The 27515-nt window shown below is 36.7% G+C and overlaps 1 protein-coding gene across 2 annotated transcripts in view; it reads left to right on the forward strand.

The window, feature by feature from the left end:
• The window catches only part of glra3 (glycine receptor, alpha 3), a 67597-nt gene that overhangs the window by 6874 nt on the left and 33208 nt on the right, over positions 1-27515 (forward strand). For both annotated transcript variants that reach the window (XM_067441334.1, XM_067441335.1), the window contains exons 2-3: positions 25445-25572; positions 26930-26997. In XM_067441334.1, coding sequence (XP_067297435.1) covers positions 25445-25572; positions 26930-26997 — 196 coding nt within the window. The remainder of the gene's footprint in view (positions 1-25444; positions 25573-26929; positions 26998-27515) is intronic.

A 27515-nucleotide genomic window follows, 5' to 3' on the forward strand; every position in this document is an offset into this window, starting at 1 on the left:
ATGATCCCTTTAACCCACACTTAAACCAAACTATACCACCAAACCTATCCCTAAACATACCCATATCCCCTCAGTAAAACTCATTAAAACAAAAGTGTGTTGTATTTCTGATGCAAGTACATAGTAGTTAAAGACACCTAATATAAAGTGGAACCACAGAGTCTCTTGATAACTGAAGATAATGCAAACACACACGCACATGCACATGCACAATGCAAAGCCAGATGTTTTTTCATATTTGCTCTCGGTTTCATTGTAATCTGCTGAAACGCTCATTGGAGCGGAATGTTCCAATAGATGAGAGTGGCGACCCCCTCCCCCCCAACACACACACACACACACACACACACACAGCGGGATGAGCACCTCATCGTTTCTGTTTTCTGCTCATGTACTTTATACCATGTGCATTAGGACCAACCGGCTCTTGTACTTTAACAAACCACTTGGCTCCCCAAAGTACTAATGCTCTCTTTTTCTCTGCCTTCAAGGGGTATTTTAGTCTTTTTCTTTGAGCCTGTTTCACTCCTCTGCCTCTTGTGCCAGTTTGTGTATTGTAAAAGGCAGATTAGGTAGCTCCTGTTGCATTATTGATAAGATTTTGTCACAAAGCATTGATTGCGCTTCGAGTTATTCTGCCAGCCCCGTTTCTCTTGAATACTTTCCTTAGAGTTTTTGAAAGCTGAAGAAAGACTCAGAACAGAGGGAGGCCTCTGTAAGCAGCTTAAGATGTTTAAGTTTTCATAAAGCTTTTATGTATGAGAAAAATGTAGAGGAGTAAGATCTAAATAAAATTTTGACATCAAAAGTTATTAAAAAGATATTTTAAATGCCTTATCAAGTGAAACATCTGACATACCATTTTTTTGAAAGAAGAGTACTCAAAGTCTGAAATGTTATGTTAAATTTGCATGATATTTCATCATAGTCTGGTGCCTTAAAATCTTCATTGTGTAAATGTTTCACACTAAATACACTACTGTTTAATAGTTTTTTATTCATTTTTTTAATTAGTCTCTTATGCTCACCATGGCTTAAAAACTCAGTAAAATCTGTGATATTGTGAAAAATTACTGCAATTTAAAATATGTTTTTCCATTTAAATATGTTTTAAATGTAATTTAATCTTGTGAAAACAACACTGAATTTTCAGTAGCCATTACTCCAGTCTTCTAGCCTAGAAATCTAGACGCACCCTAGCGGCAGCAAATCTAATCTGCCGCGAGTGCCGTCTAGCAACTCTCAATACCCTTCTGAGCTGTAAACGGCAAACTCTGGTCGGGCCAATCACATCGCGTATTGGGTCTGTGGGCGGGGCTTAACATAATGATGGCCGAGTTGCCCTTTATTCTAGGAATAAGGGATGTAGAATAAAGTCATGCAGATTAAGGCATTAATATGTGCTTTATAAGTACTAATACTAAGTACTAATAAACAGCCAATATCCTAGTAATATGCATGCTAATAAGCAACTAGTAAATCTAGTGAACCTTAAAATAAAGTGTTACCAACATTTCTTATTAACACAGTTGAAAACAGTTGCTATTATAATTTTATATATGAATTTAATGCATCCTTCCCCTTGAAAAACATTAATTTCTTTAAATCTTCCTTACCCTAAAGTTTTAAACAGTATTTGTAATGTGCCTTTTGTACAAAAAACTATTCTAACTCTTTTAAAGTCTTAAAATCCCTAAATGATTCCTCATATACATCACAGCAAACACCATTAATATTATCTCTCAGCTGTTATACCAACTTACTAAGTGATGAAGCAGTGGTGTGGTGGTGATGTACAGCAAAAAGAGCTCCCAGGCTGGGAGCCGTTACCTGAGTTATGCATGCTGGTCACAGTTTGCATATAGTGGCAAAAATATAACTGTAACATTCAAGTTGCCACTGTGGCAGCTGATGTGCGAAGCGCAAACCTCTGTCACACATCAGTGTCACTGCTGTCAAATACTGTGGAGTGTTCCTGTTTTTCTCAGCTCATGGTTAGTAAAGCTGCATCTACTCCATCAATAAAAATACCTTTTAGCTGGGCTTGCAGGAGAGCTCTTCCCTGTCCACTTAACTTGTTTCCTGTTTCCACTTGGCTTGACAAGACACACTAACAGACTAACCAAGGTGAAGTGTACATCTTGTAAGATGGTACAAAAACTAGAAGTACGGAACTGTGTTAATTTGATAAGAGCTATTCTTGGCTTGGGAACATGCTGAAGGTTTGAAGACCACTGTGAAATTTCAGGGACACGTTTTATAAATATTGTGCTGCAATGATGCAACTCTGTGAGCAGCTAAAGCTAAAGCCAAATCCACAAACAGTAAATTGAGAAATGTGCATGTATCTACACCAGTCTGGGAAGATTAGAGCCTGAGCCACTGTGGCTGTCCTGATATACAGTTAAGCCCAACACATTTTTTTGCTGCTTGTTATATTTACAGTATATAGCAATTTGGCATCAGAGCATTTTTATTTTTTATTTTATTTATTTTTTATTTTTTTTAAAGAGCAATGTGTGTGAAAAGTACTGTACTTTATTGTAAAGAACTAACAAACTAATCATTGTATGCCATTTCAAGAAATTTTATATGGTGGAGGAACAAATGCATTTTGGTAACACTTTAGTTTGGGGTCCAATTTTCACTATTAACTAGTCTACAACAGTGTTTATTAAGAACGTCTGGTAACACTAAAGTGTTAACTATTAATTAGCAGTATGAGGAACACATATTCACTATTAACTACGACTTTTGCCTCAATAAACTCCTAATTTACTGCTTATTAATAGATAGTAAGGTAGTTTTTCGTAGCATTTAAGTTTACGTATTGGGTAGGATTAAGGGATGTAGAATACGGTCATGAAGAATAATGCATTAATATGTGCTTTGTGAGTACTAATAAACCGCCAATAACCTACACTGTAAAAAATATTTAGGAAAAAAGTTACCTGGTTGCCTTAAAATTTTGAGTTCATTGAAATTAAAATTTTAAGTTAATAAAAAGATTTTTTTTTTAAATTCGACAACCTTTATTAAAATATTATTAAAATATTTTGTAAGCATATTGGGTAATTGTGTGTGTTTTATTTCTAATGACGCAGTGAAACATGCCAAATAGTGATATTTTTATGATTTATCAAATTTTTTATGTGGTTCAGAGTCAGTTTCTATTTATTAAACCAATTTCCTTCATTGTATCAACTCAAATTTGTATTTTTTTTACAGTGTAGTAATATGCATATTAATAAGCAACTAGTTAATAGCTAATTACTGAACCTTAAAATAGTGTTACGGAATGTCCTTATTAGCATAAAGCCTTTTTCTGCAGGACTATATTCTAAATCCCTTAATCCTACCCAACACCTAAACTTAACAACTACCTTACTAACTATTAATTAGCAGTTATTAGCAGTTTATTGAGGCAAATGTCATTCTTAAAGGGTTAGTTTACTCAAATAGGAAAATTCTGTTATTAATTACTCACCCTCATGTTGTTCCAAACCCATAAGATATACATCTTCAGAACACAAATTAAGATATTTTTGATGAAATCTGAGAACTCTCTGACCCTCCATAGACATATTTAATTAACACTTGAAAGGCCCAGAAAGGTGGTAAAAACCTTGTTAAAATAGTCCATGTAACGTTACGTCAGACCCATGCCAGAACGCCGGCTTACCATTGGCCGATGCTGTTCACGTGAGCATCACGACGCATGCATGTGATGCTGACGCAGGAGCTGACCAACGTGAACTGTGTAGAAGACTGACAGAGACAAGAAGAAATTGTTGAATAAAGATATTTTTGTTAGTTTTTTTGCGCACAAAAAGCATTCTCGTCGCTTTTATAAAAATAAGGTTGAACCACTGTAGTCACATGGGTTATTTTATGATATTCTTCAAAAATATCTTCATTTGTGTTCTGAAGATGAATATCTTACGGGTTTGGAACGACATGATGATAAGTAATTAATGACAGAAATTAAATTTTTGAACTAACCTTTTAATAGTTAGTTAATAGTGAGAATTGGACCTTAATCAGTGTTACCAAATAATTATAATCAAACCACTGTATTCACTATACCTGTATCAGACTTTTGTTCTTGATCCTATTTTTCGTCATATTATATTTATTTTATCATGACCACATTTTCATTATATATTATTTTGAAGTTCTAAGGGAATTCTAACAATACCATTCTTCTTAAATGTGCACTATGTAGTATTTTTGCAGGAAAATATCCAAAAAACGTAGGCCAGTGTTATATATTTTGTTCAGTTGAGTTCTTACAATGTCCCAAATGTTTCAACTATTTTTAAAATCTGAGAAAACTGCTATTTTAACCAAGGAGCTGGGACGTCTGAGGAAATCGCCTGTCAAATGTGTGATATCTGCGTTACCCTCAGTTTCCAGGTTTTATTCTGCAAAAGTGATTTACTCTTAGCGGTGTCAACACGTATCACATCATGACATGATTTTAAACACACTTAAATGTATATAATACGAGAAACAGAGCTGCGTTTCCTCATACTCATGACCGGAAAGGCTGAAATGGTGCCGGCACCTGTGTCTCGTCATAATAAAAGTCCCGCTGCTCGCGAGCCGTGTATTGTTGTAAAATGTACTGATGGCTAGTAATATCATTTAAAATGTGGTTATCATTAAAAACGTGTTTGATTATCATGATTTTTAAAACTTGCGGTAAATCCTGTCCAGCCAGCACCAGTCTGGCACAGCGCCCAATTATTATTATTTTTGAACGAGAAGAAATCGCGGTGACCGCACTGGGAGATTTTCCAGCCTTCTAAACTTCTCTGCAGTTATATAGCGAACGCATGGCAAGTGGACTTTGACATCAATAACAAAACTTAATCTGGGAAATAATTGGACACAAAAATTTGAGTTTAAATATTTTATCTTAAAAAATCGTTTTAATAGTAAAGACCTCTTATTTCCTTTTCAGTAAAATCAAAAATAGAGATGCAAGACACAAGTTGCATATGAAACGAGAGAATGTGTCCATTGTGATGCATGAATGTGCTTTTATAATTGTCACAGACACTCTAGGCTCCATAGTACTAATCACAAACACCTGCACCTCATCTACACAGTCATCACCAGCAATACAAAAGACACACTCACCCTGCGTCCCAATTCGCATACTATCCATGCTAAATATTATTCGAAAATAGATTTAGTATGTCCCAAATCGTAGTATGTTGAAAAGAGTATTCCAAAGATTCCCGGATGGTTTACTATTTCCGGTACGAATTTGAAGTATGGACCGATGGGCACTCTAAAGGCTGATATTGCCCACAAACCATTGCGAGTTGGACGAGGATTCGATTAGAACTACAAACGCGGATAAAAAGCGTTAAAAAACTACAAACATGGCGGATGTGCGAGACCAGCGGTTAAGTAGAGAGGTTTAGATAAAGGGGTTTGAGTGACCAACTATCAGTATTTAACCTGACAAAAATATATTTATTCAGTGTTGTCCACATTATATTTCACCTGCAGCAGCATTGTGAACTTTTATAATGACACATTTGGCCATTAACTTTTAAATGCATCATTATATTCAAACTGCAAACACATGAGGAGAGTCTCTGCATTAAAGATCCACAAATGGCAGATCAACGAGCAGCTACATTTCTCTCGATACGGTAGGAGATTAAACTGAATGTGGAGGATTTGAACTGTGACGAATCTGACAATTATTGACAGGGCAGTTAAACGGTGACGGGATGCTCGTAACTAACTAAGCGACAGAGTCCGTTAAAGATGGCGAAATAGTGTGTCTCGAAGCTTGCATATTTTTCTGCTACACACTCAAAAGTATATACTTTTTCTTCACAAAAAGAGTACTTTTAGGACGTAGTATAAGTAGGCGAATTGAGACACAGCATCACACACGGGCCCTGCATCCCAATTTGCATACTAAATATTATTTGAAAATAGAATTAGTATGTCCCAAATCGTAGTATGTTGAAAAGAGTATTCCAAAGATAACCGGATGGTCTACTATTTCTGGTCAGATTTCGAAGTGCGGATCAACGCATACTCTAGTATTTAACCTGACAAAAACATATTTATTCAGTGTGGTCCACATTATATCTCAACCTGCAGCAGCATTGGGAACTTGTGTAATGACACGTTAACTTTTAAATGCATTGTTGTATTAAACTGCCATCACATGAGGAAAGTCTCTGCATTAAAGACCCACACATGGCAGATCAACATGCGGCTACATTTTTCTCTGATATGGTAGGAAATGAAGCTGAATGTGGAGGATTTGAACTGTGACAATGATTAACAGGGCAGTGACCGGATGCACGTAACTAAGCGTCAGAGTCCGTTATAGATGACGAAGTAGTATGTCCCGAAGCTTGCATACTCTTCTGCTACACACTCAAAAGTATGTACTTTTTCTTCACAAACGTAGTACGTAGTATAAGTATGCGAATTGGGCAACTTGATCTCACAGATTTCCGTGAAATGAACACGGACCCTTAACTCAAAAATCTGTGGTAGTTTCACGGAATTGCCGAAAATTTCGTGATGGGTTCACGGAAGTGATGCCTATGTAAGTCAATGACGGGCAGCATCCGTGGTCCACACACGGATTCCCTGTTCCAACAACTTATATTCGTCAGTTTGATTCAGTCATCATAATTTATTTACATTTTTTTTCTTCTCTTTATTCAGACACGTTTTGAACACTTAACTCAATCCCTTCCCCAAACCTACCCATTTGTGTATTATAAAAAACAGGATATAACAGATACTGCAGGCACATTTTATTATACAAATATAGTACAAATATTCCAAGTGTTCCGAGGCCAAACGATTGATTTCTGTGAAGAAAATCCCCAAAAGCGATCAGTAACGTCGAGTCTATCCGCCGAATAATATATTGATACATTTAGAATATTGCCGCCGGAAGAAACGTAACGTCATCTTTGACAGCATTGGCTGTTGTATGTCGCCTGACCAATTGCGTCATTACGTCAGCTTTGATTGTAAAATGCCATTGGCTCTCGTGTGTCTCGTGACCTATCGCGTCATGCTGACGTTTGTATCATTTGAATCATGAGAAATATGAACTAGTGCGTGTGTGGAGCGAGATCATAATTTCAATTAATCATTAAGATCAACTACATGAAGATATCGTATGACTTCAGAAGACTTGGAATGCAATATGAGTTAATACTTCTATACTGTTTCTGGTCCGTTTTTGCAATAAATAACTGTGACTGTACATATTTGCCTGTTATGTGTTTTATATTGTTGCCAGTGGGTAGGTTTAGGGTAGGAGTGGAGTTAGTTGCTCCAAAATATAAAAGTAGGCTATAAATATTCATAAAATCATGTGTTGGGAATCCGTGAACCCATCACAGAATTTTCGGCGATTCCGTGAAACTACCACAGATTTTTGAGTTAAGGGTCCGTGTTCATTTCACGGAATTCTGTGAGGCCAGGTTGGAATTGGGACACAGCGTCAGTCATCGTCCGGGCTCGTTTGCATCCAATAAACCTCATTTACCTGTATCTCTTGTCTCTGTCCCTTCTCTGTTATGTAACAATAATGCGTTGCTATTGATGACGGCCATTAAGGAAGAAAATGCCACAGGATAGAATCTTGCTTAAAGTGCATAGAGCTGCTTGTTTTATTTTTTGTTTGTTGGTTTTCAAATATAAAACTTGCTGAAAGGTTTTCAGTGTGTGCATTATTTTGTTATTTTTGAACACTTTCACCTCATTTGAACAAAACCGTGATAATATTAATACTTATGATAATTTGGTTCACTATAATCTTGAAATGTTCATACCGTTCCCAACCCATAAGGCTTTTGTTCATCTTCGGAACACAATTGAAGATATTTTTCAATGAAATGTTTGAAACTCTAATGATTAAAAATTGTGAAGGTTCACAGTGATCATTTCATTTATCTTACGGGACAGAAATCTATATTTCACTGCTTTTGCAAGCAAACATATCTCAGGGGAACATAATACAATGCCAATGCATGGAGAGTATATGGTGGCCACGAATAAACAATGTGTTTTCCCTTGATTCATTAAATCATGGCAATAATTCCTATTGCAATTATTCATTCCCTTGTTTTAGTTTAATCAAAATGAAGAACTTAGTTCAATGTGCATGCGATTAACTATAACGAGGGAACAAATTAATACATTTTGGCAATACATTCTTAAAACGTTTTTCATTCATGTCCACAATCTATATATTTTTTTGTTCACATGTCATGTGCAGGGCTCTATAAAATGTTTTGTGAGCAAACGCAAAGTTCTTAAAAACGTATGGTTTATTATTTCTTTTAGCCCAATAGCACTACTTTGACCCCAAGTGGAAATATGTTGGATTTTGCAGCCTTTATGAGGAACATGTTGTGCAGAAATTATGTGTGTGTGTGTGTGTGTGTGTGTGTGTGTGTGTGTGTGTGTGTGTGTGTGTGTGTGTGTGTGTGTGTGTGTGTGTGTGTGAGAGAGTGTGTGTGTGTGTGTGTGTGTGTGTGTGTCTGTGTATGTTCACATAAAGGATGTTACATTAGAAGATGGAGATGAAAGGTGCAGATCTTAGCAGAGCACAGGGAATGCGGTTGCATTGATCCGAGTATTGATGCAGTGTATCCTCGTCCAGCTTTTTTGCTACGGACAATCAGTCCATTGTTGGTGATGGAAACAGAATTTTAAGTATGTGAGTGTTTTCAATGTAATATAAGTTCATATAGGCTAAGACCATGCAGAGACACAAGAGCTCAGTTCCAGAAAAGAGTGGGCTTCCTTCAACACTATCTCATGGCAATTCGTAACTAATTTGCATTTAGGCAAATTGGTGGCTAATTCATATAAATGTATACAATCTCATTCATGTTTTCATAAGATCTACACTGAGTGATAGTTATACTTGGGATGGATCACGATGCTTACTCTTTTATTGTGAAAAAAAATCATGCATTTTCATACGATTCACAATGTATTCATTTGTTGCCTACGAATTTGTCAGCTTGTGAAATTTTTGCCATGAAATCGGCTTTGAGTCAAATTCCAGTGGAGAGGAACTGAGCTACAATACATAAATAAGCACAATAGTTTCAAAATATTTTTAGCATTAAAGGTCCCGTTCTTCGTGATTCCATCTTTCAAACTTTAATTAATGTGTAATGTTGCTGTTAGAGCATAAATAATACCTGTAAAATTATAACGCTCAAAGTTCAATGCCAAGCGAGATATTTTATTTAACAGAAGTTCCCTTTTAAAGCCTACAGCGAACAGCCGGTTTGGACTACTCCCCTGCACTTCCTTGTAGTGATGTCCGGTTCGCGAACAAATCTTTTTTTTTAACCGGATCTTTATAGTGAACCAGTTCACCAAATCGAACTGAATCGTTCTAAAAGGTTCGCGTCTCAAATCAGGGCTGATCCCACAAGTTACTATAACTTTCTGACATAAGTGACAGTCTCTCCGACTAGAAATAAACTAATATCTTGAAGTAGATGTTGTAACTCCAATCGTTAGCTTGTTTTGAGACATGTTTTGCTGTGAGAGCTCACGAGTATGCGTGCATGCGCGTGTAACCGAACGTAGCGGTTCTCGGATCCTTGGATCAGCAGTACAGAATCGAAAACCGTTTCTGTCGGACACGTTCGATACTGAGAACCGATGAGCGGAGATACTGAGAATGTGTGATTGCGTCGTAACCGAACTGTTTCTCTCGGACTGGGACAGCTGATGCTGATAATACATGAGCACGGGTCAACTGAGGATTTGTGTAAGTATGTTATGTCAATGTAAGTTTATTTAATCCGTGTAAAACATCAGTGTTGGCACAACAGTGGCTGTATTGAGTGCTGTTGCAAAAGTGCTGTTGTATCCAAGATGATGATGATATCAATAATAATTATTACTATACTAAGTTTTGATTAGAAATACTTTATATGGATGTGTTTGAATGTATTTTCATCCACCGGGATGATAGAAATAACATCATTAAGTTAAGACGTAAATGTACCGGTGATCCGTTTTTTTTAACCGGATCAGTGAAACGAACTGTCCGAAAGAACCGGTTCGCAGAAAAGAACCGAACTTCCCATCACTACTTCATTGCAGGAATGACGTCACTAGAACCGTTTGTTGACTAACCCTCCGCCCACAAGAATACGCAAAATAGGGGGCGTGGTCTTGTTGCTCTCCCACGTGGAGAAGAGCACACATTCAGCTTGCATCTCCCCGTTATGGTAAGAGGCGGGACCTTTCCGGGCACCTTTCCGCTAAGCTGCTCTCCAGTCACAACACGGGAAGCGCTGGCCCAATCAGAACTCGTTACATTTTTCTGAAGGAGGGACTTCATAGAACAAGGAAATCATCAGGCCGTTTTTAGGACAGAGGAAACAGCGCTGTACAGATTAGTAAATTGTGTGAAAAATACAGTTTTTTTACACGCGAAACATGAACTCATGTTATATTGCACACTGTAAACATAATCAAAGCTTCGAAAACACACAAAGAACGGGACCTTTAAACAAACAATATTTCAATTTCAATTATATTTTTATTTGTTAGCTGCCTTCATGTCAGGAGCACACGGCAGCTCTCAAAGCTCTGATAACAGAGCTAAGCCATTGATTCAGCAGGTATACCTGAATTCCTCTTTCTCTTTGTTCTCCATGCATCATATAAATCTCATCAGCAGTCTTTCCAGATCTCCAGTCTGTGGTTGGCATTCCACAACACTAGTGGAGCTCTGTTGGGAGTGCAGCTAAGGGCAAAGATCTGGAGGTTGAGTCATAGAGAAACAGAAACCACATTTTTTTTCAATATAGTGAATGTTAGAGGCACTGTTTATCAGCCACACTTCAAACATCTGGCAAAGGACAGTTCAGTGTTCTGCAGAATGGAAGATTTATGCATTCACCGTATTAGCTATCTGAGTGAAAAAGAAATGAGGGCCTTACATGAAATATGGAGAATGAAACAGAGGATCCCAGGGGACTCTGGTCATTTCAGATATGGTTTAAAACTAAAGTACATCGAGGAGTCAGTGCTGAGCATATTCAATTACTCAGAAACAGTGTTTAAATTTTAATGACAGCTGTGAATGCATTTATCTTTAATAAACGACAAAGACTCCTGTTAACGTTCAAAAAGACACAGTGCTAAAGATTGAGAGCATTTAAATCACCATGTGAAACACAAAATATTACTCAGTACATTAGCCAACACTATCGTCTCATAATGATAAGCTAGAAAAATGGCTGAGACAGAGTAATCTGTAAAAAAATCAGGTTTACAAGCACAGAAAACATTCACTGTCAACATAAATTCTTCTCGTTGCCATGAGTGTAGCATCTTCCATTTATCATGTGTGCAAGGTAAAGAAGAGAAAGAGTATTTCTGTCACCTAATCAGACATGCAACATATTTGGGTTCTGACTGATAGCATACTTCAGTACTTTAGATCTGCCTGCCAAGGAGCTCCCAGAGGACAAACACAGAAGAGAGCTTTCACACATGTTTAGCACTAAAACCAGGATTTCTCGTATTTCAATAAACCCAGACTCCACGGGGTGGCTTTGAAAAAAAAAAAAAAAAATAGGTCTTCTAAATTTGGCAGCTGCTTTGAAACTGTAGCATGCCGAGCTACAAGCTACTTACGTTGAAGATATTTAAGGAAACAATTTCTTTTAAGTATATAAATTTATTTATTTTTTAAATTTAATTACAGCCTCTGTATTATGGCACAAAACAATAAGTTTTTTTTAAATTAGCAAACAATAGTAATTAGACTGACATCATTAAACTATAGATATAAGAAATATATTGTTTTTTTATGAATATAGCTGAGGGCAAATACCACTATGATGAACTTGAACATGATTATTATAATTGTCAGTTATGTTGACCTCAAGGATTTTATTTATTTATTTTTTGTTCTGTGTGTTAGATCTTGATTTTGTTAACAACTGATGACACAACTATAATGACATATTGTTGAGATGTGCCACCGCCTTCAAGCAATAGAAGCCATTTCACCCAAACTGCAGTTATCTTTACCAATTTTGTGGTTGATCACACATCGACACACATGAGCACACCCTTTTCATTTATTTGGCAAGGGTGTGCATGCTTAATATCAGAGAGCAATGGGGGAGGAGAGGGTGTTTGACCGCTTCCAGTCTTGATCCAATTTGGCAGAAACGTCAACCAATCAGTTGGCAAAGCACAAGAAGCTCGTATCTCTAAGGAAATCAGTTAACAATGGCAGGCAAGGTGTTATATATTATTTGTCCAAAAAAAGGAGAATCACTTAAATTAAGATATAAGTTTATTATATCTTTTTATATCTTTATATTTATTTTGCACCATTCCTCATTTGTATAGCCCTTTGGATTTAAGATTATCCTGAATGAATAAATGTAAATTAAACTTTAAACCTGACTCAATAAAAATACTTATATTGAAACGGGATGGGCAAAGTATTTTCAGTCAATAACAATGACAGTATTCCTATAGAAGGGCAGATAATCAGTACAAAATATCCATGTTACGAACTTTTAAAGGTCTAGGGTTAGCACGTAACATTTAAATATTAAAATACATTTAGTGGAGCGGGCAGCAGAAGAGACCAGACACAGAAATTGATAAGGCCAATTGATTTATTGTTACTTAAAGCCGAAGCCACTAATCCATATGTGAGTGCGCTATATTACAATGCATTTAAGGAAATATAAAAAGAAGAAATACAATAAACTAATGGGGAAAAGGAACGTGGTGGCGCCAAATTAAAGAAAGGAATAAAACAAAAAGAGTTCCTAAACTAAATTCCCCAAAACCCACTAACCTTTTAACCAAAGAAAAATGTAGAAAGTAAAACCGAAATCTTCAGCGTATCCGACGCCATAACTAAACCTACACTAAATAAGAACAAAGAAATACAAAGAGGGCGCTCACCGCTTACCTGATGTGTTTAACATTTGATAACTGCGGGCAAGATGTATATCGCGCGACCTGCTTACCTGTTCTCTATTTCCCCAGAAAGTAGGCTACTGAATTACTCTTAACTCTCAACATCTCACAGGACAACTCAAGTGTGAAGTTTAACACAAGATAACGAAGGATTCACAATAACAAACTCCAACTGAAACACCTGACACACACACACACTCTCTGCCTAATCAGGTCACGCTGGGAGAATTTATCCACCAGGGCGGCACTTGATTGGCTGCAGAGACGGCACCTTGATGAAGAGTGACAGTCGCTTCCTCCAATCAGCAGAGACCTAAGAGCAAGACAGAGCAACCACAGAGAAGACAGGCAGACAAAACATCTAATACACTCGCAGACCGTAACACTCCCACCCATAAAAACAAACTATATATGAAATTATATATGAAATTACATATATATGTTGTTTCATCCAATAACATAGCACAATTACACCCTAGAGAGGGCATCAGCAAACACGTTCTCCGCACCTCTCTTGTGTTTTATTACCAAATGGTAACTCTGTACGATCAGGGACCAACGCATTAAGCGTTGATTCTGATTGTACATACGCGACAAAAATACCAGAGGGTTGTGATCTGTAAATACAATAACTGGACAGTTAGACCCAACATACACATCAAAATATTGAAGGGCCATAAGCAGTGCTAGTGTCTCCTTCTCAATCGTCGAGTAGTTAATTTGATGTTTGTTGAACTTACGCGAAAAGTAGCAGACAGGATGGTCGATCCCATCCGCATCCTCCTGCAAAAGCACGGCTCCAGCACCAACCGCACTGGCATCCACCTCCAGTTTAAACTCAGAAGCAAGGTTAGGAGCCATCAAGACAGGAGCGTTACACAGAAGAGTCTTGATCGAAGTAAACGCATGCTGACAATTGTCAGACCACTGAAACTGACAGTATGGACTCAAGAGCGATGTTAAAGGTTCCACAATAATTGAAAAATTCTTACAGAAGCTACGGTAATAGCCAGCCATACCCAAAAATCTGCGAAGTTCTCGCCGGGTAGTTGGAGTCGGAAACTCAGCTATGGCTGTCACTTTCGCTTCTAACGGGCGCACTTGACCTTGACCCACTTCTTTACCAAGATAGGTAATAGTTGCTTGGGCAAACTCACATTTGACCAAATTCAAGGTCAGAGAAGCTTTAGCAAGACGCTCAAATACAGTCCGTAACAGAGATACATGTTCTGACCAGTCAGTAGAATACACTACTAAATCGTCCAAATAAGCATTACAGTTTGGTACCCCAGAAAGTACGATGTTAATAAGTCGCTGAAAAGTAGCGGGAGCGTTGCGCATTCCGAAAGCCATCACAGAGTATTGTAAAAAACTATCAGGAGTCACAAAAGCTGAGATATCAGAGGCACGGGAGGTAAGAGGCACTTGCCAATATCCCTTTAGTAGATCTAACTTACTGACATAGCGAGCAGAGCCAAGATTGTCCACGCAATCCTCCATGCGCGGCAGAGGAAAACAGTCTGGAATGGTAACTGCATTTACCTTCCGATAGTCAGTACAAAATCGAGCGGTGCCATCACTCTTCGGGACTAACAGGCATGGTGAACTCCAAGGACTACAACTGAACTTAGCAAGTCCGTGCTTCAGCAGATACTCAACCTCGTCTTTCATGACCGCTCTCTTCGTGACGTTTACACGGTACGCATGTTGTTTTAACGGAGTAGCATCACCCACATTAATATCATGCTGCAGAACTGAAGTGCAAGAAGGAACATCATTAAACAGAAAAGGGAACTCATTAATCAGATGCATAATATCACTCTGTTGTTCTTCACATAAATGTTGTAAGTGAGATGGTAATACACTTAATACCTCAGAATTCTTGAGTCTAGCACATTGTTGATAAGCATGACGGGTCCCTATACCATCATCCTCAGCATCAACATCACCAGTAGCAGTCACTTCACCACAGGCTGTAGCAACGGTAGATGGAACAGGAGCTGGGACATCAGCAGCAGCAGAAACTTCCATCTGAGGAGATTCCCTGCGATGATATGCTTTTAACATGTTCACATGGCACACACGAGACTTTCTTTTTCTGTCAGGGGTACAAACCACATAATCGGTGTCACTCAACTTCCTCGACACCTCGTAAGGGCCCGAAAAACGTGCAGATAAAGCAGAACCAACGACCGGGAGTAACACCAACACCTGATCTCCTTCTTGAAAATAGCGCTGTACAGCTTTACGATCAAACTGACATTTCATATTTTTCTGAGCAATAGTCAATGAATCTCTCGCCATAGAACAAGCTTTATGTAAGCGCTTGTCACGGAATTTACTGACATAATCCAATACATTCATTTTAGAACTGGAATCGAAGGACAGAATATTTTCTTTTCTGCAGATAAAGCAACAACACAGTTCATTCCAAATGGTGATGCATGACACAAAAGCTAATGAGTACTTAGGGACTCTGAATACAGAAGGTACAGTGAGTATCCAAACATGCTTTAAGAATGTGGTTTTGTTTTTCCAAATGACCACAAAATGAAACATATTTTGCACTGCAGACAGAAATGAAAAGCCTTTTGTGTTGGTTTCTGTGGGGAATAAAATAAATCTCACAGATCTTGCTCATTTATAATCTATGCAAAATAACCATTTGTGAGCTGTTTTTTAAACTCCGACATGTATGGGGGCTTGTTTCTGCCATTTCTTCTCTCGCACATATATAAACTAAAATAAAGTAAGAATGGCACGTTTATATCTCGCAAGTGAATTTTTCCCCTCACAATTTTGACTTTTTCTCGCAATAGCGAGTTTATTATCTCAGAATTGTGAGATATAAACTTACAATTGCAAATTCAAGTCCAATTCTGAGGAAACAAAAGAACTGTGAGTATCTCACAAATGCCAGTTTATATCATGCAATTCTGAGACCATCAGATTTGCGAGATAAAATGTTGCAAAAACATTTTATATTATATTATATTATATTATATTATATTATATTATATTATATTATATTATATTATATTATATTATATTATATGAATAAATCAAATAAAATCATTATTGCTGAAATACCATTGTTCTGTACATAATAATACACTATAAAAACATTCAGGTCACCAATTGAAAATTTTGTAGTGACTGATAACATCCACATTTTTTAGTTGGCCAAATTGAATTTCTGTTGATTTAAATTGCATCAATTCACAGAAATTCAATTTGGCCAACTGAAAAATTTAGATGTGATCAGTTACTAGAAAATGTGAAAATTGGACGCCTGATTTTTTTTTACAGTGTATTTATACATACAGAAAAATCACATTAATTAATTAATAGATTTATATATATATATATATATATATATTTTTTTTTTTTTTTTTTATTTATTTATTTTTTTTATCTGATACATTTAAAAATATTGACTCCGTGGTTTGGAATCAATCTCTGAATGAGGTGTTATTTCATCTGGCTGATGTCACTAGATTTTTAATTTAGATAAATAGCAGCTGCCATGGTAATACTCATCTAGACCAAGATTGTGTGGCACAGGGTGGCAACACATTCCAATACACATTAACTCATTACTCACTGACGATACAAAACTAACTAGCACCTTAATAAGGAAAGACACATTAGCTAGCACACTTCAGGCTAATGGCCAGTCTATGCCCGTCAGCTAAACAACACAAGTTCCATTAGCATCTCACACAGTATGTGACACAACAATAACAGTGGGCAACATTTAGAGATGGTGAACCACTAGAAAGAAAGGAGTCAAATTGTGTCCAGCCTCCTCGCATTAGCAAAGCAAGACAACACAGCGAACACCATGCTGACAGGACAGGTCACACTGATCCAGCATTTTAGCTGTGGATTCACGTTAAGGGAAGCAGACGAGGAGTGGGGGAGCGGGTTGTTTGTCCCACAGCAATGACAACCCAATGAGACTGAAGCCTACAGGGGGTGACAACAAAACTGCAGCCATACTCTCCTCATACTAACTGGATGCATTTCACAGAATCATTAGGCATAATGAGTTGGAAGATATGCTGGTTGTATGGTTATTGTGATGCAAGATTATGATAAAAGGCAGCTGATTGTTTGAAATCAAAATCACCAGATGTATAAAGCAATCCTACAAAATATTTGTTATTTAACACCTATTTAAAAACCTTATTCATACTTAACAAAGAAGTCCTTTCAAAATGTCTGTTTGCATGACTGTTCAAAAGTGTTTATTTTTAAAGAAATCTATACTTATTTGGAGACAATTTGGATACATATTTGATAATGATTTAAAGGTGCACTAGGATTTTTGCAGTAAAATATCCAAGACCACCAGGCCAATGTTATATTTTTTATTCAATTGAGTTCTAACAATATCTGAAATGTTTCCAACTATTTGTAAATTGGGATAAAATTGCTTTTTTAACCAAGGAACTGGGACGTCTGAGGGAGTCGTCTGTCAATTGCGTCATATCTGCATTATCCTCAGTTTCCGGGTTTTATTCTGCAGAAGTGCTTTACTCTTAGCAGTGTGTACAATTGTCACAGCAGCTGCTGAGCGAACGCACAGCGTAACGTCATAACATCATTTTAAACACACTTAAATATATCTAATATGATAAACAGAGCTGCGTTACCTCATACTCATGACCGGAAAAGTGGAAATGGCGCCTCCGACTGTGTCCTGTCATAATAAAAGTCCCGCAGCTCGCGAGCCAGGAGGTTTGCTTAACAATCGCTCAGGTTGCCTTGCTCAGCTCTACAGCATTAAGTCCTGCTTTGTTTCATACTACAGTAATGTTAATAATCATATTAATGAACACGATTTCTACATTAGTCCTATCCCGATTCATTGTCCCAAGATGCTGCGCTCAAACTTGGCGTCATCAAGCTATGCCTTTGTTTTGAATAGGCACCCTCTAGCGGACTATCTTGTCTTTTATGAGAAAACGCTTACCTGCCATTGACAATACTGTATAGCTTTCCGTGTTATCACTGTTAAGGTAGGGGGGGCTATTATGCATCAGGTACATGTAATTACGCATCCGAGACATGTAATTACGCATCCAATGGCAGGGAAAGCATTAAAGCAGAACTATTTTTAACACTGACAATAAGAAATGTTTCTTGAGGAGCAAATTAGAATGATTTCTGAAGGATCGTGTGACACTGAAGACTGCCGTAATGGCTGCTGAAAATTCAGCATAGTCATCACAGTCATAAATTATATTTCTGTGATGACAACTCTCTGAGTGTTTGACATAATGAAATGGGCAGTGTTGTTGTTGTTAATCTTTGGTCTTGGCGACAAAAATCTGCTTCGCTGCTTCTGTTATTGCTGCAGCTTTTGGTTATTGCTGTTGCTGCAGAGCAAGTATGGATACATACACGCTGCTGTGAGCTGTAGCAGATCTATACAGGTGGAGCTGGGGAGGGTGGAGGATTACTGAATGCACACTGCACTTGCTCCAGCAAATGCTGACTAAGTATTTGAAGGTTTAGCAGTGAGCTCATTGGCTACTTATACAGTAATCAGATTGCTAAGGACCTATCAGCCTGAGCCATCTTCAAATTCATGACAAAACTTGGTATTTAACAACAGGCCTATGTTATAATAGAAAACTGTTATTTTTAATTGTTATTATATTTCACAATATGACTGTATTTTTTATCAAATAAATGCTGCCTTGGTGAGAATAAGTGACTTAAAAAAAAACCTTGACAAGCCCAAACTTTAATATGGTAGTGTACATATACATAAGTATCCACATAAAAAAATTGTAAGTAATTAATAATATATACCTATATAATATGAATCAATTTTGATTATTCACATTAAAAAACACAGAACACAGATGCTGTCTGTGTGTGGTGCCGGTGAATAAGCAGAGCGCAGCCGATAATAATAAATGTGTGCAACGCATGAAAGCAATTTTATAATTGTGCTCTAATCTGTGTAACTGAAAAATACAAAACTATTAAACAATGATCAATAAGCAACTGACATATTTCAGATACAGTGGGATGAATGTGTTGTGTGAATTTGAGCATAGGATGTCTGCCGGCATTTATTCTTGCCTGGGACTGAATGTGAAGTGAACCGTGTGTGAATTGTAAGTGCTTTTATTTAAGTCAGAGCTGTCACAGTGTAAAGGTGAAGCCATAACTCTTCTTTTATAATGACTGAACTGTGAGCTGGTGTTTTCAGTTAATTGTCTTAACCATCCCGTTTCTTTCTATCATTGATATGCTCCGTCAATCTGTCTCTTTCATTTTTTTCCCTCTCTTCAAATATCCAATGTCTTCTCCTTCATCTCCCAATCCTTCATGTGGCCAAGTGAAGACTTTGAAGTACTGCCCTGTCCTTCTCTCGACTTATCTGTCAATCTGACCCTATCTTTGATCATTTTTATCTTTTTTTAACCAGTTAAAGTTTTTTCAAGTCATATTCTGATGCTATGATAGCTCATTCTTAATGAGAGTTGGACCAAAGCAATGTTGTTAACAATGAATATAATATCTCAAATCTATTCTGTAAAAAAATAAATAAATAAATAAATACTATAAAAAAGTTTGTGTGGTAACAAAAAGAAATTAAAAATACAGTGACAATTTCAGGTACTATTGGGTGGCTTATAACCATTTGTTTCATTGAAAAGTTATATTAGTATGAAGTACTAAAATAAAAATGAACCTCAATAATAATACAGGTTTACTTGCAAAAAAACATGTATGCTATATTATGCAAAGATAAACCATATAACCACACCACTGTATACAGTTACGTGACTTACAACCAATTATCAGGTTATATTGTAGAATTTGAAATACTAATAATTACTTGTAATTAGTAATAATTACTAAGTACAGCAGAAGACAGAATAGAGGCAGGTTGTGTGTGTATGTGTGAGAGAAAGTAGGCCGGCCATTTACCATTTAAACCATATGTTATTTCTGTCACTGATTCATCTGTGCACTGAGGTAGAATGCAATCTACGGATGTCAGTATTCTCTCTTCTGGCTCCAGACATGCACATTCACGCCATTTCCTCAATCCCTTTCGATCGGCTCCAACATGAGCATCCTCTGTGACTGCCTCGCTCTGTTGACCACCATTGATGCTTCATTGGCCTGTGGTTTCCATGGTAACTGTCTCAAGGCCTCCCTTGGTATTGGTGGGAGGGAATGGGAGAGTGTCAAGGACAATATATCTGGAACTGCAGGAAACCAGTTAGACATTTGGACCCAGAGGTGGCTCCTTCTAGGCAGTGCAAGAGCAAATCCATGGCTGATGACATTCTCTGGATGTTTCTGCCTTGACCAGGGTTTCCGGAAAGAGCGCAAGAGAGAGAGAGAGAGAGAGAGAGCTGTGTTGCTGGAAGCTGGGCTCTTTCTGCTGAGAAGGAGCTTGGTAATTGGAGGTTTGCACTTTACTTACTGCTCCTGGGAGAAAAGGTGTGATGTGCACTGTTGACTTCACAATTCTGAACAGTCAGGAAGGCCCACCACCAAGACACAATGCTCATAGCCAGGGGCTTTTACAAAGACGCAGACGTTTCTGTCAGCTTCAGAAGTAACATCAGTGCTGGTTTAAGTCCAGTATGTGACACACCAAGCCGACAAAAAAAAGAAATAAAAAAGCCAGCAAAGACACAGCCAACGGCCAACTAGCACATACGTTCTGTGTGTGAGGAAATACGTTTCCATACCTGTAGGTCGCAGTAGTCTGTATTTTGTTATTTAAAAACTGAACTAGGACTGTGGCTATATAAACCATATATATATATATATATATATATATATATATATATATATATATATATATATATATATATATATATATATATATATATATATATATATATATATATATATATATATATATATATATTATATATATATATATATATGTGTGTGTGTGTGTGTGTGTGTGTGTGTGTGTGTGTGTGTGTGTGTGTGTGTGTGTGTGTGTGTGTGTGTGTGTGTGTGTGTGTGTGTGTGTGTGTGTGTGTTTGGTTTATGGTTTGTATAGCCATAGTCCTAGTTTATTTTTATTTATTTATTTTCAAAATAATTAAATAATTCAAGGTTTTAAAGAGGATTAAAGAATTTTTTTTTTTGTTTTATTTTTTGTAAAGTAATATTTGAAGTATTTGCAAACAATTGTTTTATTTTATATTATGTGTCCCTGCCTGGACCACAATGGTCTTTTTTTTTTTTTTGCAATATGAAATGATTACATCATGAAAGCTGAATAAAAAAGCTTTGCATCTGTGTAATAGGATTTGTAGGACAATATTTGGCCGATAAGATATCATTTGAATATCTGGAATCTGAGGATACAAAAATCGAATTGAGAAAATCGCCTTTAAAGTTGTACAAATGAAGTCCTAAGCAACACATATTACTAATAATAATAATAATAAAAAAATGTATATTATATATATATATATATATATATTGTAGGAAAATAACAAAATATCTTCATGAAACATGATCTTTACATAACGACTTAAACGCTGTGGACACTGTACAGGGTCCAGAATGACATTGTCATTTCAATTTTAAATGTCTGTGGAGGAGCTATGATGTCATGTGTGGTACCATTTGTGGTACCAAAGCTTAGAGTTTCTGCTTTCTGGAGATATGCATCACTTTGGCATTTGTTTTACACAAAGTAATGTATTTACACTAAATTACTCTGGTGCCAATTCCGCCTGGATTTGGCCTACCCAAATTGAAAAGCCTCCCATACACACATACAGTGGTCTAAGTTCAAAATGTTGGTGTTTTTTACAGGAAAACCTTTAAAGTTACATAAAACACGGTTAAAAGTGAAAAACATGTAAGTATATGTTGTCTAAGCTGTTATAACCCCCAAAAAATTAGACATTTTTATTTTTTAATTTTTTTATATAAATTAATTTTTGAAAGTGTGTAACTCAGTTTCACTTTTTAATTTTTAAAAGTGTGCTGTATAGCACCCTGCAGACAGTTTGGGCTATTTCCAGCATGTATAATTAATTTAATGACACTGGGATATTGTATTTATATCACTGTATATGGTGGTGGGAGGGGTTGGTGGAGGGGGGTAGCAGGGGAAGGGGAGGGGGAAGGGGAAAAAAGAAGGGGGGGGTCATCCCTTCAGACTCATTTGAATAAATCTTGCATACAAGATGACACAGACAAACTTCTTTTTTCCACTATTTTCTGGAATTTAGTGGAAACAAACGGTCTGCAGGGTCCTAGAACACACATGGCCTGAGTTACACACTTTCAAAAATGTATTTATAAAAAATATATATATATCAAAAAGTGCCTTTTGGGGGGGGGGGGGGTGTTACAGCTTAGACAACATATAGTGTTTCCTTTGCGTTTCTGAAAATGCTTGCTTACAGATAACAGCATTGTCAAATCTGTGAAAACAACTGAAAATTCTGTATTATGCCTGCCAGGCCAGTAGTTGGCGAGTTGGTAATGAAATGCTCTGTGCCTATAGACTGAACACACGACATGGCATGGATGTGCTTAACTTCACTATTTTCACAAATTCACGTTTTTGTAGTTTACATAACAGTAGTTTTCAAAAACTTGCACTTTGACACCCGTTGTCAAATGTTTGCATTTTCAGGCTTCCAAGTACTTGTTCTTGTGTAAATGAATGGCCAACACCCATACAATGATTTCAGTTTTTAGTTGAAAAAGGTGTTCGGCCTTATCTAATTATTGGGCTGGGGATATAGGACAATTTGTTCAGGGGGACTTGTCACCCTCAGTGTCTATGGTGGTTACGACCCTAAATGGAGTGACAACTGTGTGACAAAATCCAGTGTATTCAGTGTTCCCAGATGTGGAAAAATATCAAAGGTGGTCCTTCTGTTTGATTGCAGACTGTGATTATTCTCTGCAGTTCGCTTTGGAATAAAGGTAGAAAGTAAAAACATTATCCTCTATGCTGCGCCAGCCAAATTGTGAGAAACACTAAAGCCCCCTCAAGTCACTCTTGCTTTGCTCTAAACTGATCTAGTTTTGCTTAGTCTCAGAGCTTTGACAACAAAAACAACAGAACTCAAAGCCATACAAAAATGAGAAAGAGAAAATTTATATTGGAGAATAACTGGCAACAGAACGCTCTGAGGAATGTCAGTGTCAACAGTGGTGAGCAAAGCTGATCCGTGCTGAGCAAAGCAGCCTCAGAGTTGTGAACGTGTGTGGGAATGTGTGTGTGTCTGTCTCACAAGATGATTTTGTGGCATGACGTAGTGAGTGTCAGTAATGCTGTAATTTTGTGCCACATGCTTTTAATCCTAATCTTACTGCCTGACCTTTGACTTATGTTCATCAGAAACTTAACGAGGTGCTTCAGCAGCTAGAAAGAAGCATTTCTGTAGATACAATCTTGTCTCATTACTTGATACACGACTTGGTCGAAATGCCACAGATTACACTACACCAGATCATGGTTCATGCTCAGTTCATTGCACTGGCATAACACCCACACACTGAATTTTACTTGTGTTTTATTTATTTTCTTTGTATTGATTTATATTTCAAATTTCTATTTATAAATGTTATTAATATTAATATTTTTAAAGATGTGTCTTTATATTTTTTCACTCACATTTTCAACATTTATTTTGATATACATTGTTTTCCAGCCTGCTGCCAAATGATTGCTTTTTAATTATTATTAATATTTGCTATTTCTGTTTTTCATATTGCTGTATTCTACATCACAACCTCATTACAATAAGAATTTCCTCATTTAATTCCAGACTTCTTCACATTTTGCAAAAATTGGCCTGTGGTGCACATTGTTTCGGGTTGCCAGTGTCCTCATTTCCAAATGATTACTGATAATGATTGTGTCAAAGGGGTTTGCATGATTAATAAGTTACCCTGGTTAATTATACCAGCAGAACTGACTGGGTATGCATAAACTGGACATGAACGAGTTTAGAGAGTGGGAGAAATATGCTCAATGATAAAAAGATATTACATTAAAAATATAAAGAAATTTTGAACAATAGGTCCTCTTCATTGCCATGTATTTTCAGCACCCTGTGCATAATTTTAACATCATTCTGCTTATCTCACCACCTTAGATGTCCACTAGTAGACAGGTGTGTAACTTTTCACATATCATGGGAAGAAAAAAAAAATATGAAAATGAAAATGTCAAGTATTTAATACATTTGTGAGTTAATATGCATAGTGCTTATGCAATAAACTGCAATCAAAACCAAAAGGGTTTCGGTGTTTAAAAGCAAGCTTTTTCCTTGTGGAAATTTGTCCACAGCTTTTTCTACCTTCAGAGTGAGTATCACTCTCCTGATTAATTTAGGAAGTAAAAAAGATCAATTAAATTGCAAGTCTACAAATTCCTGAAAATATACCTTGTGTGTTCATTAAGCCAAACAGATCAATAGCATGTCCTTCCCACAGCCTCTAATTGAGATTCACTGGCAAGGATTTCTAGGTTTCCTTATAAGATGATGATACATTGGGCACTTTATTGAGAATGGACAACAAATCTGGATATTTTAGATTGGTCATGGACCCTGTGTCTCACCTGGTTGCCATTGATAGCAACATTGCTCAAAAAGTTACTCCTATATGGCCTATCAAGGTGATGATACATGGGGCAACTTTTTGAGCAATGTCTGAGCAGTCTCATCACCTTCGCTGCTTGCCGTATACTATATTCTCTTTGAGAAACAGAGGGGTGCAACTGCAAAAAATTCAGCATACACACATAAAAACTAATCACAAAGAATGGCACCTATCAACACTAGAGTAATAATCAAGACATAAATTATCCCTGATCTGCAGCTGCCAATAGAACTTTTTTTACTCCTTATCAGAATCAAGAGAAAGAATGCCTGACAAATCGATTGTCTTTCAGTCAATATTAAAAGGAAATATGGCAGCACAGTTTTTCATTGTGTATCACAATACAGAGTTCATTCTAAGGAGTTCAGCAGCATTGATTTTACACCATCTGTTTATGTTGCATATTAGCCATGTATGACACAATAAGTCTCAGCGAAGTATATGACATGTATTTCAAAATGAAATTATTCTGAATGCTATTGTTATTGTTATGCAACATATTACTTTTATAAAATCTCTTTTTCCTGTTTGGTATTATTGGTTGCATTAATGCAGTACAATAACAAATCTTATCCACGGGCATCTGTATACATTGCTAAATTTGGATGCACACACCTTCATATGTGAAGTGAATAAAAGCTGCTTATTATACAGCCTTGTCTAATGCCCCAAATGGAAAACCTGAATATTTGATGTTAGATGACAGTATAGCCCTTTATAATTGTAGCTTTGGTGAATGTCGTGGCTGATCTGCTAAAATCTCTTCCCTTCTCCCCCTCCCCCTTTATCTCTCTCTCGCTCTCTCTTTACTTCTAAGTTTGGTAGCATCAAAAGAACAAGAAAACCCTCGAAGAAAAGCAGATGCCATGTCACCCTCTGTCTTCCTTGACAAGCTCATGGGAAGAATCTCAGGTTATGATGCCAGAATTAGGCCCAACTTTAAAGGTAGTACAAACTATTATTTTCTCTCTACCTTTCTCTTTAGATGTAATACATTATGGTATATTAAATTATTATTTGCAACCATTTCTTGTTTTTGATTTGATATCTTTTTAAAAAAAAAAAAAAAAAAAACATTAGTTATAATGATCATTGGTGCCTACAAGATTTATCTTTTTATGGTACAAAGCTGAAGCAGATGTGACTCCATATTTCATTTCATGCTATGAAATGATTATGTAATAATACTGCACAGCTCCTGGTTCCTGTTGCCTCTAGAGATTTCTGCTGTGATCCTGAATACATTCTTCCATTATGCTGTTACAGAATTGCCCTGAACCCAAACCATCTCAAACCATAAATCAGCCTGAGCTTTCTTAAATTATTAAACTGGCAAAGGACTTCCCCTCAGAAGCTCATTTACAGAAGCCACTAATTCCTAAATGTCAAGTAAATGGAGTTTGAAAAGCTTTGAAAAAATAAGAGACAACGGTGAATGACAGGAACCTGACTTAGACATCTTACAAACAGATGCATAATAAATGCATAAATACATTTATGCTGTTCAATGTTAACATCAATATTATAAGTACAAAGAAAAAGAAAAGTTTGAAGCAGACAGTCAAATCACTAAGGGGACACTCTTAAAAAATGGTGCTATATAGTACTAAAAGTGGTTCTTTGGCATGACTGAGGTACTAGAGCATACCATATATATGTTCTCTGGGGTGGTTAAGGTGCTTCAGCTAGAAAATAAGAAGAAACTGGCAGTTAAGAAGAAATGTATTCTTAAGAATGTTTTGTGAATCCAGACCCTGTTAAGCCCCCTTTTTATGAGTCAGAGAACCATTGTTGGAGCTCTTTAGCACCATTTTTGTTGAAGAAATAAAATGCAATATGGCACCTCTTACGAGCACCTTTAAAAATGGTGCTATATAGCAGCAAAAGTGGTTCCCCTAGATTACGAGCCAAGAACTGCTTTTTTTTAGAGTGTAAGAGAAGGGTCAACAGTATAATTATAGATTTAATTACAGACATTAATTACAGCTGTAATTACATGTAGAAATTTGTTAAATATAAGTACAACATGATTAATTTCATTGTCAGTACTGTTGTAAAAAAAAACACTTATTAGGATGTGGGACAAAATGTTTTCTTCTCTTGTTTTTCTTGATCTTGAATTAACTTTTATTGTCTGGAGCAAAGCATATGCAAACTAGATTAAACTGGATATGGTGATTATATTATTTGAAACATTAAATAGCTAACATTGTCATATGTATAACCACCTTGATTAACCAATGATTAAGTCTTTCTAGAGGCTTTGGCATATCATGATTGATTTCACTTTTCTTTTTTACAGGTCCTCCAGTGAATGTATCATGTAACATATTCATTAACAGTTTCGGCTCAATTGCAGAGACAACTATGGTATGTATTCACAATCTGGCGATGATGCGTGAGTTTTCATGCACAAATGCCCCATGGTATTGTTTACAAATTACAAATCATAGCAATTATATTAGCACTGGGATGATTGTTTCTACAGGGTGTAATTAATGCACTAATATTTTGTCAAATATGCAGTTCAGAAACGTAGCACACACTAATAAGTGTGTGTTTTGTATGAAGGAAACGTTTCCTGCTTGCATGCATGTCATATTACATTTAAATCCAGATTGTGAGAAAGACTGTAGGACACTGTTAGGAAATGTCCATCGGCTGAATGTCAGGGGGGATGCAAACTTGTTTCCGTCCCCCCTGACCCTTTGTCTTTCATCTCAGCTCTTAAATCTTCCCCTTAAAATGGCTATATGTAGAATTCAGAAAACCTTGTTATTAGTGACACAGATGCTCGCATTTGCGCACAGGTAACATACAGGAGACTAAACATTCAAGGTCATAATCAATATATATAGCATGGCAAAGTTCTGTTAACGAACATTCTG

The sequence above is a fragment of the Pseudorasbora parva genome, chromosome 4 (genome assembly GCF_024679245.1).
Source record: "Pseudorasbora parva isolate DD20220531a chromosome 4, ASM2467924v1, whole genome shotgun sequence".
Classification (NCBI taxonomy): domain Eukaryota; kingdom Metazoa; phylum Chordata; class Actinopteri; order Cypriniformes; family Gobionidae; genus Pseudorasbora; species Pseudorasbora parva.